General features: G+C 35.2%; 1 protein-coding gene across 2 annotated transcripts in view; it reads right to left on the bottom strand.

Moving 5' to 3' along the window:
- LOC106877299 (metabotropic glutamate receptor 8) overlaps positions 1–18,719 on the bottom strand; it is a 619,894-nt gene that overhangs the window by 42,867 nt on the left and 558,308 nt on the right. For both annotated transcript variants that reach the window (XM_089349701.1, XM_089349702.1), the window contains exons 7-8: positions 5,182–5,305; positions 1–411 (exon numbers count right to left, since the gene is read on the bottom strand). The exon at positions 1–411 is cut by the window's left edge and continues 511 nt beyond it. In XM_089349701.1, coding sequence (XP_089205827.1) covers positions 1–411; positions 5,182–5,305 — 535 coding nt within the window. The remainder of the gene's footprint in view (positions 412–5,181; positions 5,306–18,719) is intronic.

Here is an 18,719-nt window from a genome sequence, read left to right as displayed (position 1 = left end):
TATGAAAGGAAAATACCCAGAAAAAGTATATAACACAGCTCTCGGCCTGATGCCATGATTACTGGCGTTTTGCTATATAATATGAATGTAACTAAAACGAAAATTGTTGAAACTATTCCTAAAGCAGAGAATGTAATGGGCAGAATTGCCCATAATGTTGTCCATTGAAGATGGAGGACTGGTAGACGTACGCATGAAGTTTTGTTCGCATCAGGGCGAAAGCCTAATGGACAGTCTTTGCAGGTGCTGACGTTCTCTAGAATTTGGTAGTCATTGCAGCGAACACACACCCAGCAGCAGGCATCACTGCCACTTTTAGCATAGCCAAGACCGCACGGCTCTGAACATATCGATGTCGGAGTAACATTTGATCCATTTCGCCATGAAATCTTGTCTTCAAATAAACGGAGACTAGAGAAAAATAGAAATAGAAAAAGAAGATATTGAATTTGAAGTGTTATTGATAAACATTTCGGGAATATAACTGTTCATAACATTTAAACATTTCGGGAATATAATTCTTCATAATATTTAAGCATCTTTTAATTGTTACAAATGTTCAGTTTTCTCTTTCTGCTATTTCGTGATTGGCTTAAAACACCGCATGCCTTACAACATATTACGAAGTTTTGATGGAAAGCAAAATTTCACCGAAAGAAAATTGAATATCGAAGATGAAACTAAAACGAAACAGTGAGGAGGAAAAAATCAGTCATTAATAAGTGTAATGAATTTGAAGGGAAGAGAGAAGTTTACAATCAGTGAATACAAATATCTAAAAAAAGAACAAAAAAAAAATACAATTCATCGTTTAAATATACAGGTTAAATACATTTTCAGATTGAAACTAAAACTCACAAGACCCACACAATTTTGATCGCAAATCCACAGTTTATAATGAGTATTTCGTTAGCTGTTTCTGAGGTCTAAACATATGTATTCATTAATATGGACTTTGCTGTGTACCTAACCAAGCTTATTCATTCTCATCGAATAACACTTTTCTCCAGCTCTAAATTGGTATCATGTTTGGAGTAAGTGAACTGTAGAGTTTAATGAAATTTTTAGTAGACTATGAGATCTCAGTAATTTTTAAATATTTTTCACTGGGGAAGTTTATTAAGATTTGAAAGATTTTGTTTTGTAAGGATGAAACCAGCATCTGATGTGAAATAGAATTAATCTAGAACATAGACGAGTTCTATATCTAACAAATGTGGATAAGAGTGAGAAGTGCTGACAATGACCTTAATATTTAATTTTGTACTTTGGACGAAAGTATCTCTGCTTCTCTAGTTGATTCCAGTTTCTCTGTACATCAACAAAACAAAAAAACAAACAAACAAAATAAGCAAACAAACAAAAAAGAAAAGGGAAGAAGAAAAGGGCAATATAACGTACTAGATGGCGTCAGGAGTGGGAAATATGTTATTTGAATGATTCAAAATTACTATATCAAAGATATTAAAAAACCCAGCTCTTATGTTGAATTAGGAATTCACTGTAAGAAGACGTTCATGACACTTTCTAATTGTAAATATCTTGTTGCTTCTGCGGTTTTGGAGTCCTAGCTTAGAGTTAAAATAATTCTACTACACAACCTAAGTTGGATCAACAAGTTACGTCTAAATAAAATCTCCCGGTGAAGAACATGTTACTGAAAGAGTTCAGCTTGGTGAACGTATATTTGTTGATTGCCTCCATTTTTTTATTTTCTCTTTACATCAACTTATTCATAGATGACTTTAAAACACCTCATTTTGGCTAAATCATTAAGAATATAAATATAATTGTTCATATTTATTGTACTCGGGAGATATAAATATGGTGAAAAGTGCGTAGGTGATAGAAAACAGAAGTAACAACATACATTCATTTACTTTAACTTTAGTTGAACTTTTACCGATGTTTTACAAATATTGAAAAAAAGAAAGAGAAAAAGAAAAGAAAAGGAAAGAAAAAGCACACACTCACGCACATACCGTTCTTTTCTGAAATATAAAACTTTTTCCAATACTTTTACGCTGAACAATGAATAATTATTTCTACCACAAAAGAAAACGTAAACTATTCTATTAGATGGAAAACAATATGAAACTGAAAATATGTCACGTGAATTAAACAGAATATATATATATATATATATATATATATATATATATATATATATATATATATATATATATATATATATATATATATATATATATACATATATATATATATATATATATATATATATATATATATATATATATATATATATATATATATATATGTGTGTGTGTGTGTGTGTGTGTGTGTGTGTGTGTGTGTGTGTTAGTGTGTGTGTGTGTGTGTGTGTGTGTGTGTAAACAAGTATATTTTAGCATATTTTTCTGGATATACAGAGAAATGGTTGTGCACACACTACATATACTACTGCATACATATGCGCATAACATAAATAGCAATATAACGGAATAATTTAATTGCATAAAAGATGCTTTAATAAAATATAAAAAAAAAACCTGCTGTGCTTTACCATTACTGCCAAGACTAGCAACAGAAAATTAACAACAAGAAAACTATTCTGTATCACGACTGAGGACAACAAAATTTTTCGCAAGTTTCTAGTCCCATGCAGTGTCAGACATAATGAATTGATTCATATGAATAGAAGAAGCCAAACGGACTGTATAGAAAAAATATAATAACGGACTGTTGAAATATCTTGCAGGCTTCAAGCAAAAAATTATATTCATTTGACACATGAACATACAGGAACTTTTCCAAGTATTGTTCTGCACTTTATTACAACGATCTTACAGTTAAATATAGTTTGCAACAAAGTGAGATACTTTTTATGAAAATATTTTAACCAGGTTAAGATGGAAAAGTTTTACACTAACGTGATAAAAACTACAACACTCACAAAATAGCAGAAAAAAAATCAAAAGAAAAATTAAAGCTAAAAATGATTGTATTAATATGATAATATTATTTATTGTATTCTTATGTAAGAATGTCCTACTTTCACGGCAACTGTCCATCGCACAAAATGTTCTTTAGAAGTATTTGTATAGATACATTATAGATTTTATTACGTGTTTCTATAGACTTTTACAATGCGCGCGTGTGTGGACCTTATGTTTTGATTTATGTTTGTAACCACATACATATTGCTTTCTCTTTTATAGTTGCCAAGTCTGGAAGAAGCAGCAGTAGTCATGAACCTTACTGGCTTTCCCAGTCTGGCAAGACTGATGCTGTTTACACTGTTACATATCAACATTTGTTCGTAAGATATGAGCTGGGAGAAGATTCAAAAAGGATGTTAATCTGAAAATGAAGGATTGGACATAGCATTTATAGTGGGGAGAGGAGTGGTGAGGGCTGAGTGAAAGTTGGTGAGAGGTGGAGAGACGAATAATTTTAGAGTGCGCGAGTGGTGGAGGTACGAGACTTCAATGACTTACGTTTGTGAGTTAAAGGTAGGAGTTTATTAGTGATGGAATGCCATTCAGCCGAGTAGCTCTTCCCTGGATGCGGTCCTGCATATCAGGGTGCAGAGCAGTACCGCCCCAAATGTAGGTGAAGTATTCCATTGTGGGCCTCACATAAGCCTTGAAAAGTATCAGCAGCTGTTAGGGTTGGCATTTCTTTTGGTCCTAAAAGATATATGCAGTACTAGCTATGCTTGTAGGATGCGGTACTAGCTATGCTAAGGATGTTCTTTTGCCAGAAGTGATCCTCAGTTTATTGAGGTCCTGCATCTGGAGCAGCTGCGAAGGCTCTCGCTTAGCGTCAATCAAATTTAGAGATACAGAGTTGAGGGCATTTTTTAAATATGATTGGGGGTTGATTTTTGTTTCTGATTTTAAAAGACATTAAGTTGGCACGGCTCTATTGAAGGAAGCTCTCAATGTCTCCGTTTACGGAATCAATGTGAGTTTAGAGCATTATACTTAAATTTGCGAGAGGATGATGTATGGTTAGGAAAGCTTATAGACGAATGAAGGGCCGTGTTTTCTAATAAGGGTGGGTATTCTTCGACATGACGGTAATTTGTTCATCGAGATATTGAGGAAAGAGATTGTCCTACAGAATCGATCCCTGAAGAACACAGGAGTTGATTGAGAGTAGAGCAGAAAGAACTCCGTCAACACATGTTGCAATAATGCGATTTGAGAGGAAGCTTCTGATCCAAAAGGTGACAAATGGATGGGACCCATAGACAGTTAGTTTGAAAGAAATTTGCATGTCAGGTACAGTTGCGATTCCCTTGAGGATAAACATCGTTATTGCAGGACATCTTCAGAACAAGAACCCACCGGTGAGTGATATAAGAGAGGGTCCCAGTGGATCTGACTCTACGGAAGACAAACTGGTAGTTATTGAGGAGAGACAGGGATTCTAGACCTACAGTTTTATATATAGGTTGTCATATTTACAGTTGCAATCCTAGATAATTTATGTCTGAGTAAATAACATAGTCCATTTGCGAATATACAGTTCTAATAATAATAATAATAATAATAATAATAATAATAATAATAGTAATAGAGTCAAAATTAAAAGAAGAGTGCCATTTTCTATCTCGTGAACAATATTTCGACATCTTGCGTGTCTTCCACTGGTTCAAAAAATAAATTTGTCAATCTACTTCATTTTGGTTAATATAGAAAGGATTGAGGTAACTCCTCCTGAAGATATAAAGTCAAAATTAAAAGAAGAGTGCCATTTGCTATCTCGTGAACAATATTTCGACATCTTGCGTGTCTTCCACTGGTTGAAAAAATAAATTTGTCAATTTTTTTTCTTTTAATTTTGACTCTATATCTTCAGGAGGAGTTACCTCAATCCTTTCTATATTAATAATAATAATAATAATAATAATAATAATAATAATAATAATAATAATAATAATAATAATAATAATAATAATAATGATAACACAATCGAAAAATATCATAGGAATGGGAACCCAAGTTCGAAATTTCCACAAGACACCTGATGAATACTGTGGAAGGTACATCAGCTGAAACTTTGTGTTAACAATAAACAAGTTGAGGACAAATATCCGTCAAATGTAAATAATGTACATTTGCGAATATGTTTAAACGTAGATCTCTTTTCTATCATTACTGATAATGAGCTAAAGAAACACAACAGTATTAACTTCAATGATACATATCTTACCTGCCCGTCCATTCTCCAATCCTAATATATTTATATTCAATATCATCTTTTTGATACTGGTAAACATCATAGCGACCTGGTCCATCGCCTTTTTCATTAAACTCTACTGTTTCATCAGCGATACCTGCAATGGATTATAAATTTAAAAAGTTATATATATATATTTATATGTATATGGCAGTAAGATATCATCCGGTGTTGCTCTAGAAATAAACGGAGATTGATATATTAAAAAAAAAAAAAATGAATTGTCATGGTAATTCTGCATAAGTATCTTATTTGAAACATTACGCTTATATTCCTTGTAACAAATATACATAGTTCAATAGATACTTACCTACAGCAAAACACAGAGAGACAATTCTTAGCGAAAGGCACCATGAAAAACTAAAACCAGCATTACAAGTTTTGTTTTTTTCACCTTGAGCATTGTCATGAAAACTATTCTCACTTTCAGCATCTAAGCAACCAATGAATTGCTTTTCATGAGAGGAGCAGGTCCTTTCCAAATACTCCTCGGCTACTTTCAGCATTCGGCCTTGCGTTACATTGACGTCCATTGCGAACACTAAGCGTATGGCGATATGGAGTATTTTTAAGTGAAATAGTAAATCAGCAGGAATTCTAAGGATTATCACAATGAATATATTTTCTCCTTTACTACACTCACCAGATATAGTAGTCTTCAAAATTCTTATTACATAGTCATGGCGGATTTAAGTTACAAAGAAGTTTGATGGGAGTGCTTATCTCGAAGCAATATAGTGGAATTCTTGAAGGTTCTATTAAATCTAGACACTTCTTGACGTCGATTAGGAACTGTATGGAATGACTTAAAGTCGTAATTCTTACAAAGTAAACACTACAAAAGTGTTTGTTGATGACCTTATTAATAGCATTGACTTTGGAGCTAGTAGCAAGTTTCAAGCAATCATCTGTATTTCTGATAGTTTTCAGAAACAATCAAGAAGATCATTTCTTTCAGTTCACTAAAAGATGATTTTGTTGGTGTCATATCAACTCTGTCTTGTGCTTCTGGTTTGAATTTATTATTGACTACTTGTAGAAATTTGTAAATTTCCATGTAGATGAGTCTCATATTAGCAGATAAAAGTAATTTTGTTACCATTTTTTCAAGGATACAAAGACTTTAAACAAAATTTAAGTCCATCTGTTGGATGACAGCGATTGTCTGAAATCATTTACTTCTATTATATTTCCTGTTTCCAGAAAAATGCCACAATTTTTCTTTCATATTTGAACGCAATTGAACGTGGTGTCATTTGAAGTAGATGCAGTTGAAACCATGGGAAAGAAGAGCAACAAAGCTTTAACGGTTTCTGAAATACGGATTTTAAATCTTGGTACAAGGCCAGTAATTCAGGATGAGGGAGTAAGTCGATAACATCTACCCTACTGCTCAACTGGTATTTATGAGGTGGTATCAAAAAGTTCTCGGACCAGTTCTGTTGCGCACCAACAGATGGAAGCCTACGGCAGCGTGCGTAATGAGAGCTAGCAGTGACCCTCATAACGCAGTGTGCCGAGTGACATCGCTGTGTTTACTTCACAAGTTGTAAAATTTGTGTTTTTGTAATCACGTGTATGCTGTAGTCTGTGATTTTTTCATGGACAATAAGTTAGAACAAAGAACCAGCGTGAAAGTTTGCGCTAAACTTGGGAAGTCTGCTACTGAGACATTGAGCATGTTTCGGTAAGCTTACGGCGACGAGGCAATGGGTCGTACGCAATGTTTCGAGTGACACAAGTGCTTCAAAAGCTGAAGAACGTCCCTGGAAGTCGAAGAGCGATCTGGAAGACCTGCCACGAGCGTCATCTTTGGAACTGTGGAGAAAATTCATCAGCTTGTGCATGCAAATCGCCGGAAGACAATCAACGACGTTGTTGATGTAGTTGGTCTGTCATATGAGTGCGTGTGGGCAATCCTAACGTCTGAATTGAACATGCGGCGTGTCTTCCCAAGTTTGTCCTTCGTCTGCTGACCACTGATCAGAAAGAACATCACGTCGAAGACTGGAAAGATCTCCGTCAGCGTGCCGCTGATGGCCCATCTTTCATATCGAGGATCATCACCGATGACGAGAGGTGGGTTTACGGGTACGAGCCTGAGACGAAGAAGTAGCTGTCACAATGGAAGAGGTCTTCATCTTCATGAGTGAAGAAAGCATGATAGAGCCGCAGCTCAATGAAGAGCATGTTCATCGTTGTTTTCGACATCCGCGGTATTATACATCTAGAATTCGTCTCCCAGGGCCAGAAGCTGAATCGAGCGTTCTACTGCGACGTTTTGAAGCGTTTGAGGGAGGACATTCAGTGAAAGTGACCGGATCTGTAGAGCACGAAGAATTGGATTCTTCAAGACGACAATGCACCCTACCCCCGAGCTCTCCTCATTCGTGAGTTTCGTACCAAAAGCTCAGAGGTCGCCGTTCTAACATCGTCCTCGAAGTCCAGAGCGAATCACAGAAGGTCTCCGACTCACTTACGCAAAAAGACTTCTAGGTCGGGTTTCAAATGTAGCAGGAACGCTGGGACCGGTGTCTTGCTGCGTCAAGTGACTTTTTCGAAGGAAATGATGTCAAAACTCAAGTAAATAAGTTATTTTTTGATTAAATATAAATAGGCCGGGAACGTTTTGATACCACCTCGTACTTTATCGACCCCAAAAGGATAAGAGGTAAAGTCGACGACGGTGGAATTTGAACTGAGAACGTAAAGATGGACAAAATGCTGCTAAGTATTTTATCTGACACGATAACGATTCGGCTAGCCTTAATGATTTCTGAAATATTCTTAAATAATATTTGTTTACGAATATCAAAGAATTAAATGAAACACACTGAAGCTTTACAGATCGATAAAAATGTTGGAGCAACAGTCAGATGAAGACTAATAGTATATACATGATTTTCTGGGTATTGTTCTTGTAGTCTGTTTTCAGATAACACACCATATACGAATAAATTCACATACGCACACGCACACACTAACACACACACACACATACACACACAGACACAGACATACACACAGACACACAGACACAGACACGCACACAGACACACACACACACAGACACACACACAACACACACACACACACACACACACACTCACACACACACACACTCACGCACAATTTTATGTTGATAAAAAATAATATTTATGTGAAGCATAAGTATCTATGAATCAGACACGCCATCGTTTATCAGCCAGTAAATAACAAAAATTAACCATTTTCTCCGAAAGTGTCTTCTTTTTAACAAGGACTTTCTTGACCTACAGTTCCATCAGCCATAGGTTTGTTTGCTATCAAATCTGTGTGGTAAACAGATTTACTACACAGCTTGCCTAATACAAATATTCTTGATTTTGTTAATTCTTACACCAAAACTGATTTATAAGACTAGATTTTGACTTAGTACAAAACTCTCATTTACCGTTTCTGCATTTCGAATAATAATCAGGAAACACTTGAGGCATGCCAGGTAAGCTTCCTCCAGATATTAAACATTTAAACAGGATTGTACTGCATTACTAAATGAACCAAGAGGAGGTCACTTAATTTTGACTGCAGAGAAATGCAATGAGAGAAGATGGAAATTTACAGCTAAGCTAAGAGTTAGCCGTAAGGTGGCGCTTGACCGTGTCAAAAAGTGAATATTTTGTGCTGATGTTCCTGGCCTTCTCAGAAAACAGCAAGGAAATGGCAAATCGAAATGGAGAAAAAAATGTTGGTATGAAAGATTTCATAGTCTGGGTTCTGCTGTAATATATTATCCCATTGTATGTTGACAGATTAGTTTGGTCCACGGCTTCTTATTCAGTGTTATCGAAGAAAAACTTTTTCTGTTAGATTTGCGATCTGCTACCCAAGAGACGAGCAACTCAGCTGATCCAATTTGAAACTGAACTTCTCACAATAAATAGAATCATTAATTTAGATTTGCTGAGATATAGTGAAATAAGTCTATTTCACTGACACACACTCAATAACACACTATACATATTTCTAACATAACTCTGTATTAAAAACTAAAAATGTTAGTGGCTATGTGTGCGTCTGAATTACTAAAGGCAATTTAAATGAGTACACACAAACACACATATGCACATAATATGTATGTATATATATATATATATATATATATATATATATATACAAACACACAATACACACACACACACACACACACACATTGCAATTATGTGTGCAAGAATGTATGTGCGTGTGTCTAAAAAGGCAACACTGCAGGAAGCTAACAAAGCACTCATTATTTTTACTCTCTGTAGAGTTTGAAATTGTTCCTATTCTGTGGTACCAATTTACAGCTAGGTGATCTAAAGCATTTACAATATAATACTTTCATGATAACTTCAACGCTATACGAAAAATAGCATACGAACAGTCTTGACTGGAAATCGTTTTGACTGGAAATCCGCCAGCCGAGTTACTCAGTTGAACGACACTGATTCTGTGTTTAAAATACAGCTCCTTTTTCTAGTTGATGAACATGCAAAGTTACTTGAGCATAGAAAATACCTTGTCCCACCTCTCTGCGTACAGAGTTTAAATTGTACTGAGCTGCTTACCCACACTTGGATTGATGGGATAATAAATACATCTGATTAAAGTTTTTGAGTGCCTATTCTTTGTGTACTGAGTTCTTGAGGGGAAGACAATCCCTCGCTCGGTTTAATATCCCTACTTTATGTTTTGGGTGTCTTTCCTTAATCAATTGTTTGAAGGTAATTTCTTCCTTTCCTCCAAATCAGTTTTGAAAATATAAAGGATCAAAAGAGTTATTCTTCCTTCCCAGACTAAAAGATAAAAAAAATTGCCAAATTTTTCTCCGAAAGTTTGTAAAGGAATGTGTGTGTTCGTTGGATATAAACTTTACAGAGAAGATATGAAGATATGAGAAACCTATCAGCATCAGAAATTTTGGGACAGATTTCTTTTCGTAATCAGCAATATGATAATGTTTATGAATTTATAAGTAACAAGTGAAACGAATATGAACCTATAAGACATTCATTGCAGCCAAATCACCCTCAAATTAAAAACTCCCTTCTTAAAAGTAGAAACGCATACCAGATAATGAAAAGGATAATGTAGTGATAATTCACATATGTGTGAAAAAGGGGAAGGTCACAACCGGAAAGTCATTGTTCTTAGAGAGTCTCGATCAAGTTTGATAACAACAATTAAAGACTTAAGAAATTAAATAAATTAAAATATGCAAGAGTAAAGCAATTAGCCAATTACTCTATCAACGTATCCATTTAATAAAAATAATGACATCTCAGGCGATTAAGAACTTATCAGAAGCAGACATTCCGAATCCAAACTGTCTGTTCGCCTTCGGTTGTAAGAATTAAGAAACCTGAAAATAAATAGGATTAGCGCTTGCAAATTTAATTGAGAGAATCAGGCAACCACAAGTCAGCGAGTGAAGTGAGCAACTGTTGAACAGAGGATTATGACTAAACAGTGTCGATTGGAAATTTTCGATAGCTCAGGATTAATTATTTCTGAATATCATCGAACCACAATCAATCGCTAAAAGCATGCACTCACATTTCTACTGTTGATTTTTGCAAGTATTTCGTCTAATATTTTCCCAGCGACAATGATTTGTATAAGTAACACTAAGCGATATGCTGACACATACAGTGGCACACTAGCAAACAAAAGCACACAAGTATAGTGTATGGGCGTGCGTGTAAACATATATGCATAGATACATACATACATACATACATACATACCTACATACACATATGTATGTATATATGTATGCATGCATCTATATATACCGTACTAAATTATGAGCAACGTGGAACTATAGTTACTCACAATCACTCCAAATGCCAAAAGTCAGAGACTCACTGTATCCATACCCAGGGAAGCAAGGCATTCAGAGTGTGGTAGATACCTGATGGATGGGATTCGCTTGGCTGCACGGCTCTGACCAGTTTCCAAGAGGTCGATGTCCTAAGTAAGATAGGGGTTGCAGACTGGTGATGCAAGTTCCAAGTGTGGCCGCATCATAACCATACAGAGCTGCTGACAAAGGTCTTATTGAATGATGCCTAGACACCCTCGGCCTTCTGACAACTCTAGAGATGTGCTGTGTCCAGCGCAAATCTCTGCTGACAGTAATGCTCAGGACACCTCCACAAGAAGATTTTTTTTATTTTAGTATTGTGGAGAGAGTATGTGGACGCTGGGTAACATAGCGGTTCGGCAAAAGAGTCCGATGGAATAAGTACTAGGCTTACAAAGAATAAGCCCTAGGGTCGATTTCTTCGACTAAAAGAAACACTAAGGAGGCGGTGCTCCAGCGTCGCCGCAGTCAAATGACTGAAACAAGTAAAACAATATATATATATATATATATATATATATATATATATATATATATATGCGTGTGAATGAATGTATATGTGTATATATATTATATGCATGTATATTTCTTATATAAAATACGGAGTATATAAAATATAATATATAGCAAATAATATTTGTTCAATATACAAGTATGATATAACATATACTCTGATAAGTTGTTTTCATCTATTTTATTTCATGATTTTCCCCCATCCATTTTGCTTCATTTTGAAATTTTGGATATTGCTAAAATAAAGTGAAATGCGGCGTAATAAGGAAAAAGAGTCATAAAGAGTAAATGAACGCTCATTCATGCAGTGATACACAAAAGTAATTAGGTAATGGGATATATCTGCGTCCGGTTAAAAGAAAGAAATCCATTTTTTGAATTGAGTCCAACGACGACATGTTGAAACACCGGCGTCTGATACTTCAGAAGTAGAAGGAAAAATAATTGCCCATACTTTTTCAATAACAAAATATGCTTCTAACAAAGTAATTCTATGCTCAGCTGACGTGTCGTCGTCATCGTCGTCGTCTTCTTCTTCTTCTTCTTCTTCTTCTTCTTCTTCTTCTTCTTCTTCTTCTTCTTCTTCTTCTTCTTCTTCTTCTTCTTCTTCTTCTTCTTCTTCTTCTTCTTCTTCTTCTTCTTCTTTCGACTATTTCGCAGTCATTCACCTCATCTTATTTTATCAAGAAACCATCTCCAATAAATGTCTCAACGCTAAGAACCCATTGAAAATCTTTTATAGCTACGTTTGAGCTCCTTAACTGTATTTGTTCAAGGCAGCAAGCTGACAGGATTGTTATCACGCAGGATAAAAATTGCTTAGTGGCATTTCTTCCGACTTAACGTTCTGTGTTCAAATTTCGCCGAGATCATCTTTGCTTTCACCCTTTCGGAGTCGATAAAATAAGTACCAGTTGACCACTGTAGTTGATGTAATCAACATACGCCCAATACCCTCGAAATTGCTGGACTTGTGTCAAAATTTGAAACTAATATGATTTGTCCACTTCAGTTAGCCTAGTGGCAAACGATTCTCTTGTCACCCAACTCATTTCTGTTGGCATCATATTTAACTGAAAGATAATTTACATTGTTGAAGCCTCTTTAATCATTTATCGTCCAATAACAAGAAATATAATTTCTCAGCTTCTTATATCACTGATAAGAGTTGTTTTGACTTCTTTCCTCTTTTGTAGGAGTGTACTCTGGTTGTTAGAATACGTTGCGGTAACAACTGATGAAAAGGAACACTTATTTCCTCAATATTAAATATAAATTTCTCACGAAGAAATAATTTTAATTCCACTTTATTTTTGTACTTAATCCCTTGTTTGTATTGAAACACATATTGTATTATCGTGTCTGTTGTGTGTGTGTGTGTGTAACTTTAACATCAAAATATTTTTGGGCGTCGAAAATCAGTGTGTGATAGAAAGTGATAGCAATGTAGATAATTAAATGTGATAGCAATGCAGATTATCAAATATATAAACAAAATTACGACAATATTGGTTTCAAATTTTGGCCCAAGACCAGCAACATCGACACGCAGTGCTCAACTGGTACTTATTTTATCGACCCTGAAAAGACGAAAGGTAAAGTTGATCTCGGCCGAATTTGAACTCACAAAGCGAAAGCGGACAAAATGCCGTTTAGCATTTCTAGCTCCGAGTCAACGATTCTATCAGCGCGCCATCTTACACGATATTGAAATATTACTTCAAAAGTGCTTTATTTAATTAGTTAGGATATTACTGTTTAAGACCTTTACTATGGATTCCAGAAACGAGGGAGAGAGAGAGAGAAATTTTATCCCCTTCAGTTTGCGTAGTGGCATTCGAATTGCCACGTGTATAAAGGTATAGAATTCGGAGCGGTATTTTGCGTTCCACAAGCTGTTAGAAGATCAGTTAATTATGATTCACACACTTATTGTGCGGTCCTTCAGTCGTTCTAACCCTTTTAAATGAACTCGAAAGGTTGGGCACCCAAGCAGGCTTTCGTGATATCCTTAAAGCCAGGAACTTTACAGCACCATCTCGTATGTGTATATATTATATAAATAAGTTATGCACATACATAAATATTTGGTTCCTACGTCCGTTTCACCCTCGCAGTTATTTTGATCTAAAACTTGGACTTTCCAAGTGCACTTTCGTGACGAACCGTGATGGATTATCAAGGGAACGCTATTTTGCATTCTGTTACAGAAAGCCAATATGTATTATAAACATATATATTCGTACATATGTATATATCTGTCTAAATCCATAATTTCGCAGTAGATGTTGATTGTGGATAGCTTATGAATGTAAACAATTACAGCAAAGATATAGAATCAATATTCCTTTTATTGGTCAGTTAATGTATTGCATCTGTTTCCATACATTCCCTTACTGATTAAAGATTGAACTGCCTTTGAAGACAAACGGGAATGTAAAGTAGAGAAATACTGATGTAGGTATACATACATATATACGCACACACATGATTGCATACATACATACGCGATGGCGTAGAGGGCTGTTTAAAAAGTATTTTTCTGTATTTATGCAGGCTTCTCCAACCTAAATCAGTAACTTGTTTATCCCTCCCATTATAGATAAGAGAAACACCTTATACCTACCAACGTAGCATTATTCCTATCGGATTTAAAAATATACCTTTTATTACGTGGAATTTTATTTGCACGATTATGGCTGAAACCACCACCGCCACATCTATATCTATATCTATAAATATATGTGTGTGTGTAAATATATATAGATATATTCGCACCCACACATACACACACCAACGTGCGCTCACACTAATGCACATTTGCACATATCTTTATATAATTCTATATATTTGACCTTATTCTGACGTGAATGTTCCGGTCTAAACTAGGGAAAAGAAAATGGTGTTTTGAAATACTTAGGTCCTATTAATTTCAATGCTATTAAACACTCTTAAGTTCTCTTAAGGTGTTATTAACCTCTAAATTATTTTAGATCAGGCGAGACAGCTTATATTATGGAGAATTAAATAACTATATGCTCAATGGTGTGTTATCTAATTTTCAACGAACTCTTAATTAGCAAATTTATATCGCTAGAATGATATATTAGGAATACTGAATGGATAAAATAAATAAATAGGCGCAGGAATGGCTGTGTGGTAAGTGGCTTGCTTACCAACCACATGGTTCCTGGTTCAGTCCCAGTACGTGATAACTTGGACAAGTGTCTTCTACTATAGCCTTGGTCTGATCAAAGCCTTATGAATAGATTTGGTAGACGGAAACTGAATAATTATATTAAATCGAGACAAGACTTATCTCCTCCATACTGAATTAATGTCCAGTCTTTTTCGGTAGCTTCGTAATATTTAGACATTTATTCAGTATGGATGAGATAAATGTTGCTTCGAATTCCTCCCTTAGTATAAGTATGTATGTATGTATGTATGTATGTATGTATGTATGTATGTATGTATGTATGCATGTATGTATGTATCTATCTATCTATCTATCTATCTATCTATCTATCTATCCATACATATACAATATATATATATATATATATATATATATATATATATATATATATATATATATACATACATACATACATACATACATATATATATACATACATATATATATATATATATATATATATATATATATATATATATATGAATATGTATGAATATATATATATATATGTATGTGTGTGTTCGTGTGTCTGTGTCTGTCCCCCATCGCTGCTTGACAACCTATGTTGGTGTGTTTACGTCCCCGTAACTTAGCGGTTCGACAAAAGTAACCGATAGAATAAGTACTAGGCTTACAAAGAATAAGTCCTGGGGTCGATGTGTTCGACTAAAGGCGGTGCTCCAGCATGGCCGCAGTCAAATGACTGAAGCGAATAAAAGAATCAAAGAAAATACACATACACAGAGAGACACACATATAGACATGCATATGCATATATACATACATGCATATGTATATGTGTGTGTGTGTGTCTATACACACAAATACACGCATACATATAATAAAAAAACACACACGTACACACATCTATGGGTATATATTTATATATATATATATGAATACACATACAGAGACACACACTCACACACACACACGAACGCACACACACACACACACACACCCATACACACAGACACAGACACACACACATATGGGGAGAGAGTTACTAACATTCAGATACACATATACTTGTGTAGAAACACAGGCGTAGATAAACATTACTATATCTGCATATGTATGTTCATATGTCGCTCTACATATAAGTATAAACATATATTTGTGTATATGTTTCTGTATGTGTGCATGAGTACATTAACATATGCGTGAGTGTGTTTGTGTGTGTGAGCGCATGTGTGTGAATATGTGTGTGTTTGTGTGTGTGTGCTTATACATGGATTTATATATATATGTGTGTATCTGTAGTCTATATGACTGTATATATTGTATGTGCCTGTGAATATATTTTAAGTTTTATGTCTATGTTTATAAGAAAAATACAAATTTGACTGTCTTAGTTTCTGCTCGTATGCCGTGTCGTATCGCATATTTGTCTTGCATCACTCATTACAGTCTGTATGGCTATAAACATCTTTACAAAACATTTCCTGCTCTTAATGAGATCTTTATGTATTAAGTTGATAATAATTTTTCTGTCTTGAAACATTAATGCAAAAATTGAGTGTCTGGTGTCATGTTTCTAAGTAGACACGCTATATATACCGAGCTGCTATATAAAAAGGGACTCATGACAAACGTTTCATTTTTTTAAATGGCAACTCTGGAGATGTGCTGATTTAATGATTGCCTAAGTACAGAGAACGTATTTCAGCTGTATAATTATAACTGAAACACATGTAACAGTGCTATGTGTAAATGTTTACTGAAGAAATTCTCGAAACTTGTTTGACACATGCAAAGCAAAATCTTCACTGAGATATTCCTCTGTACTGAAATGTTTCTGTTAATCATATATGAAGATTACTTTCCAGTACACACACACACACACACACACACACACACACACACACACACACACACACACATATGATGGTAGCACTACGTCGGTTGCGACGACGTGTGTTCCAGTTGATCCGATCAGCGGAACAGCCTGCTCGTGAAATATAACGTGCAAGTGGCTGAGCACTCCAGCAGATACGTGTACCCTTAATGTAGTTCTCCGCGTGACACAGAGTGTGACAAGGCTGGCCCTTTGAAATACAGGTACAATAGAAACAAGAAGAAAGAATGAGAGAAAGTTGTGGCAAAAGAGTACAGCAGGGTTCGCCACCACCTCCTGCCGGAGCCTCGTGGAGCTTTAGGTGTTTTCGCTCAATAAACACTCACAACGCCCGGTCCGGAAACCGAAACCGTGATCCTACGAGCGCGTATCTGCTTCCCTAACCACTGGGCCATTGCGCTTCCATATACATGATATATATATTCCTCCAGTACTGTTCTGACCTCTTCAGCACAATTCGTATTTTTTTCCATCTAAATGATTTTGAAGACTGCAGAATAAATGATAATCTGATGGAGTAATGTCCGGCGAATAAGGTGGGTGGGCATTGTTTCTCATTCAAATTGCTTCAGTGTTTGTAGTCATCTTCGCTGTATGTGGTCGAGCATTATCCTGATGGAAGAGCACCTTTCGTCTTGAAACCAAAGACGATCGTTTTTCTTCAAGCGCTGACTTGAATGACTGGTTAATTGACCAAATCCAAGCTTCTCCGCAAGTTCCTCAACAAGTACGATCGGATTTTTTTCCACCAGGGTTTGCAGGACGTGCACGTGAAGCTCTCCAGATCTCTCAGTACGAGGCTTGTCATCTAGGCTGTAGTCTCCGACTCGGAATTTCGAGATCCACCTTTGACACTGGTTTACGCTTATTGTTCGATCCCCCTACACTGCATTAACATTCTTCGCGCTTTCTCTTGTGTTGTTGCCTTTATTGAACTCATAAAGCAATATATATAAAATATATAAATTTAAATAATACGGGGGAAATTTGAATATTAATTTGATTAATATCAATTTAAAACGAGTGGCCTAGCATATTGAAAAATCTGATTATTCAGAAAAATTATATTACATACATACAGGATTTGTGATTAATCTTTATATTTTCTATGTTTTCATTAGCCTTACTCGCTTACGTTCTGGCGTTTGCTGAATTTTCTTGAGAACAATCTTTTCTTAGTGGTAAGACCATAGAGGGTCGACTTCTAGTATAATGGATGTCCACTTAGTGATCATCCCTCTTATATGTATATATATATATATATATATATATATATATATATATATATATATATATATTTATATATAAAGGCAATCTTTATATTCAACCTAACGTGGATGTCGTGTTAGAATACCGAATACTTCGCTGGTAGTTTTGACAGAACCTATCATATAAGCGTTTGGTGCATAAAAACACGCACATAGATCGTATCAGATAAGAATAATCTGATATGAGCGCTGCAACTCCCATATCACATGAGTTCACTCTTATGGGTATCATCAGTAGGAGGCATCTGACCATCGCATATCAGGCAAATCTCGGTGTTACAATATATGGAATATCAACATCTTTTGAGATACAAATATTTATTGTTAGTGACAGAAGTATTTTTAGTATCAAAAGTGTATCTTTATATCTAAGAATATTTCTACGTTAAGTTAGATATAAAGATTGCTGCTTGTACCTAACACTGCTTCTGTCGCAAATAATATATATATATATTTATATATATATATATATATATATATATATATATATATATATATATATATATATATATATATATAATACACACACACACAACATACATACACGCACATTTGTGTGTGTGTGTGTGTGTGTTGTGTGTATGTATGTGATTGTGTGTGTGTACAGTGTTATATTTCGTACGCATAATGCATGATTATCTTTTTAACTAAACATTTGATGGAAGTCCAGTGATTTGTATTATCTCTCGGCCCCGTATTTAACTCAAGTTTCCGTAATGTCGAGCATATATCAGATGCATGTTCCCATAGCAACAGATCTTTGTTAATTGCAGGGTCTTCAGCATTTTT

This window comes from Octopus bimaculoides, chromosome 3, assembly GCF_046866305.1.
Source record: "Octopus bimaculoides isolate indiv1 chromosome 3, ASM4686630v1, whole genome shotgun sequence".
Lineage (NCBI taxonomy): Eukaryota > Metazoa > Mollusca > Cephalopoda > Octopoda > Octopodidae > Octopus > Octopus bimaculoides.
Note: the sequence above shows the minus strand (reverse complement) of the source record. Positions and strands in the feature narration are given on the sequence as shown.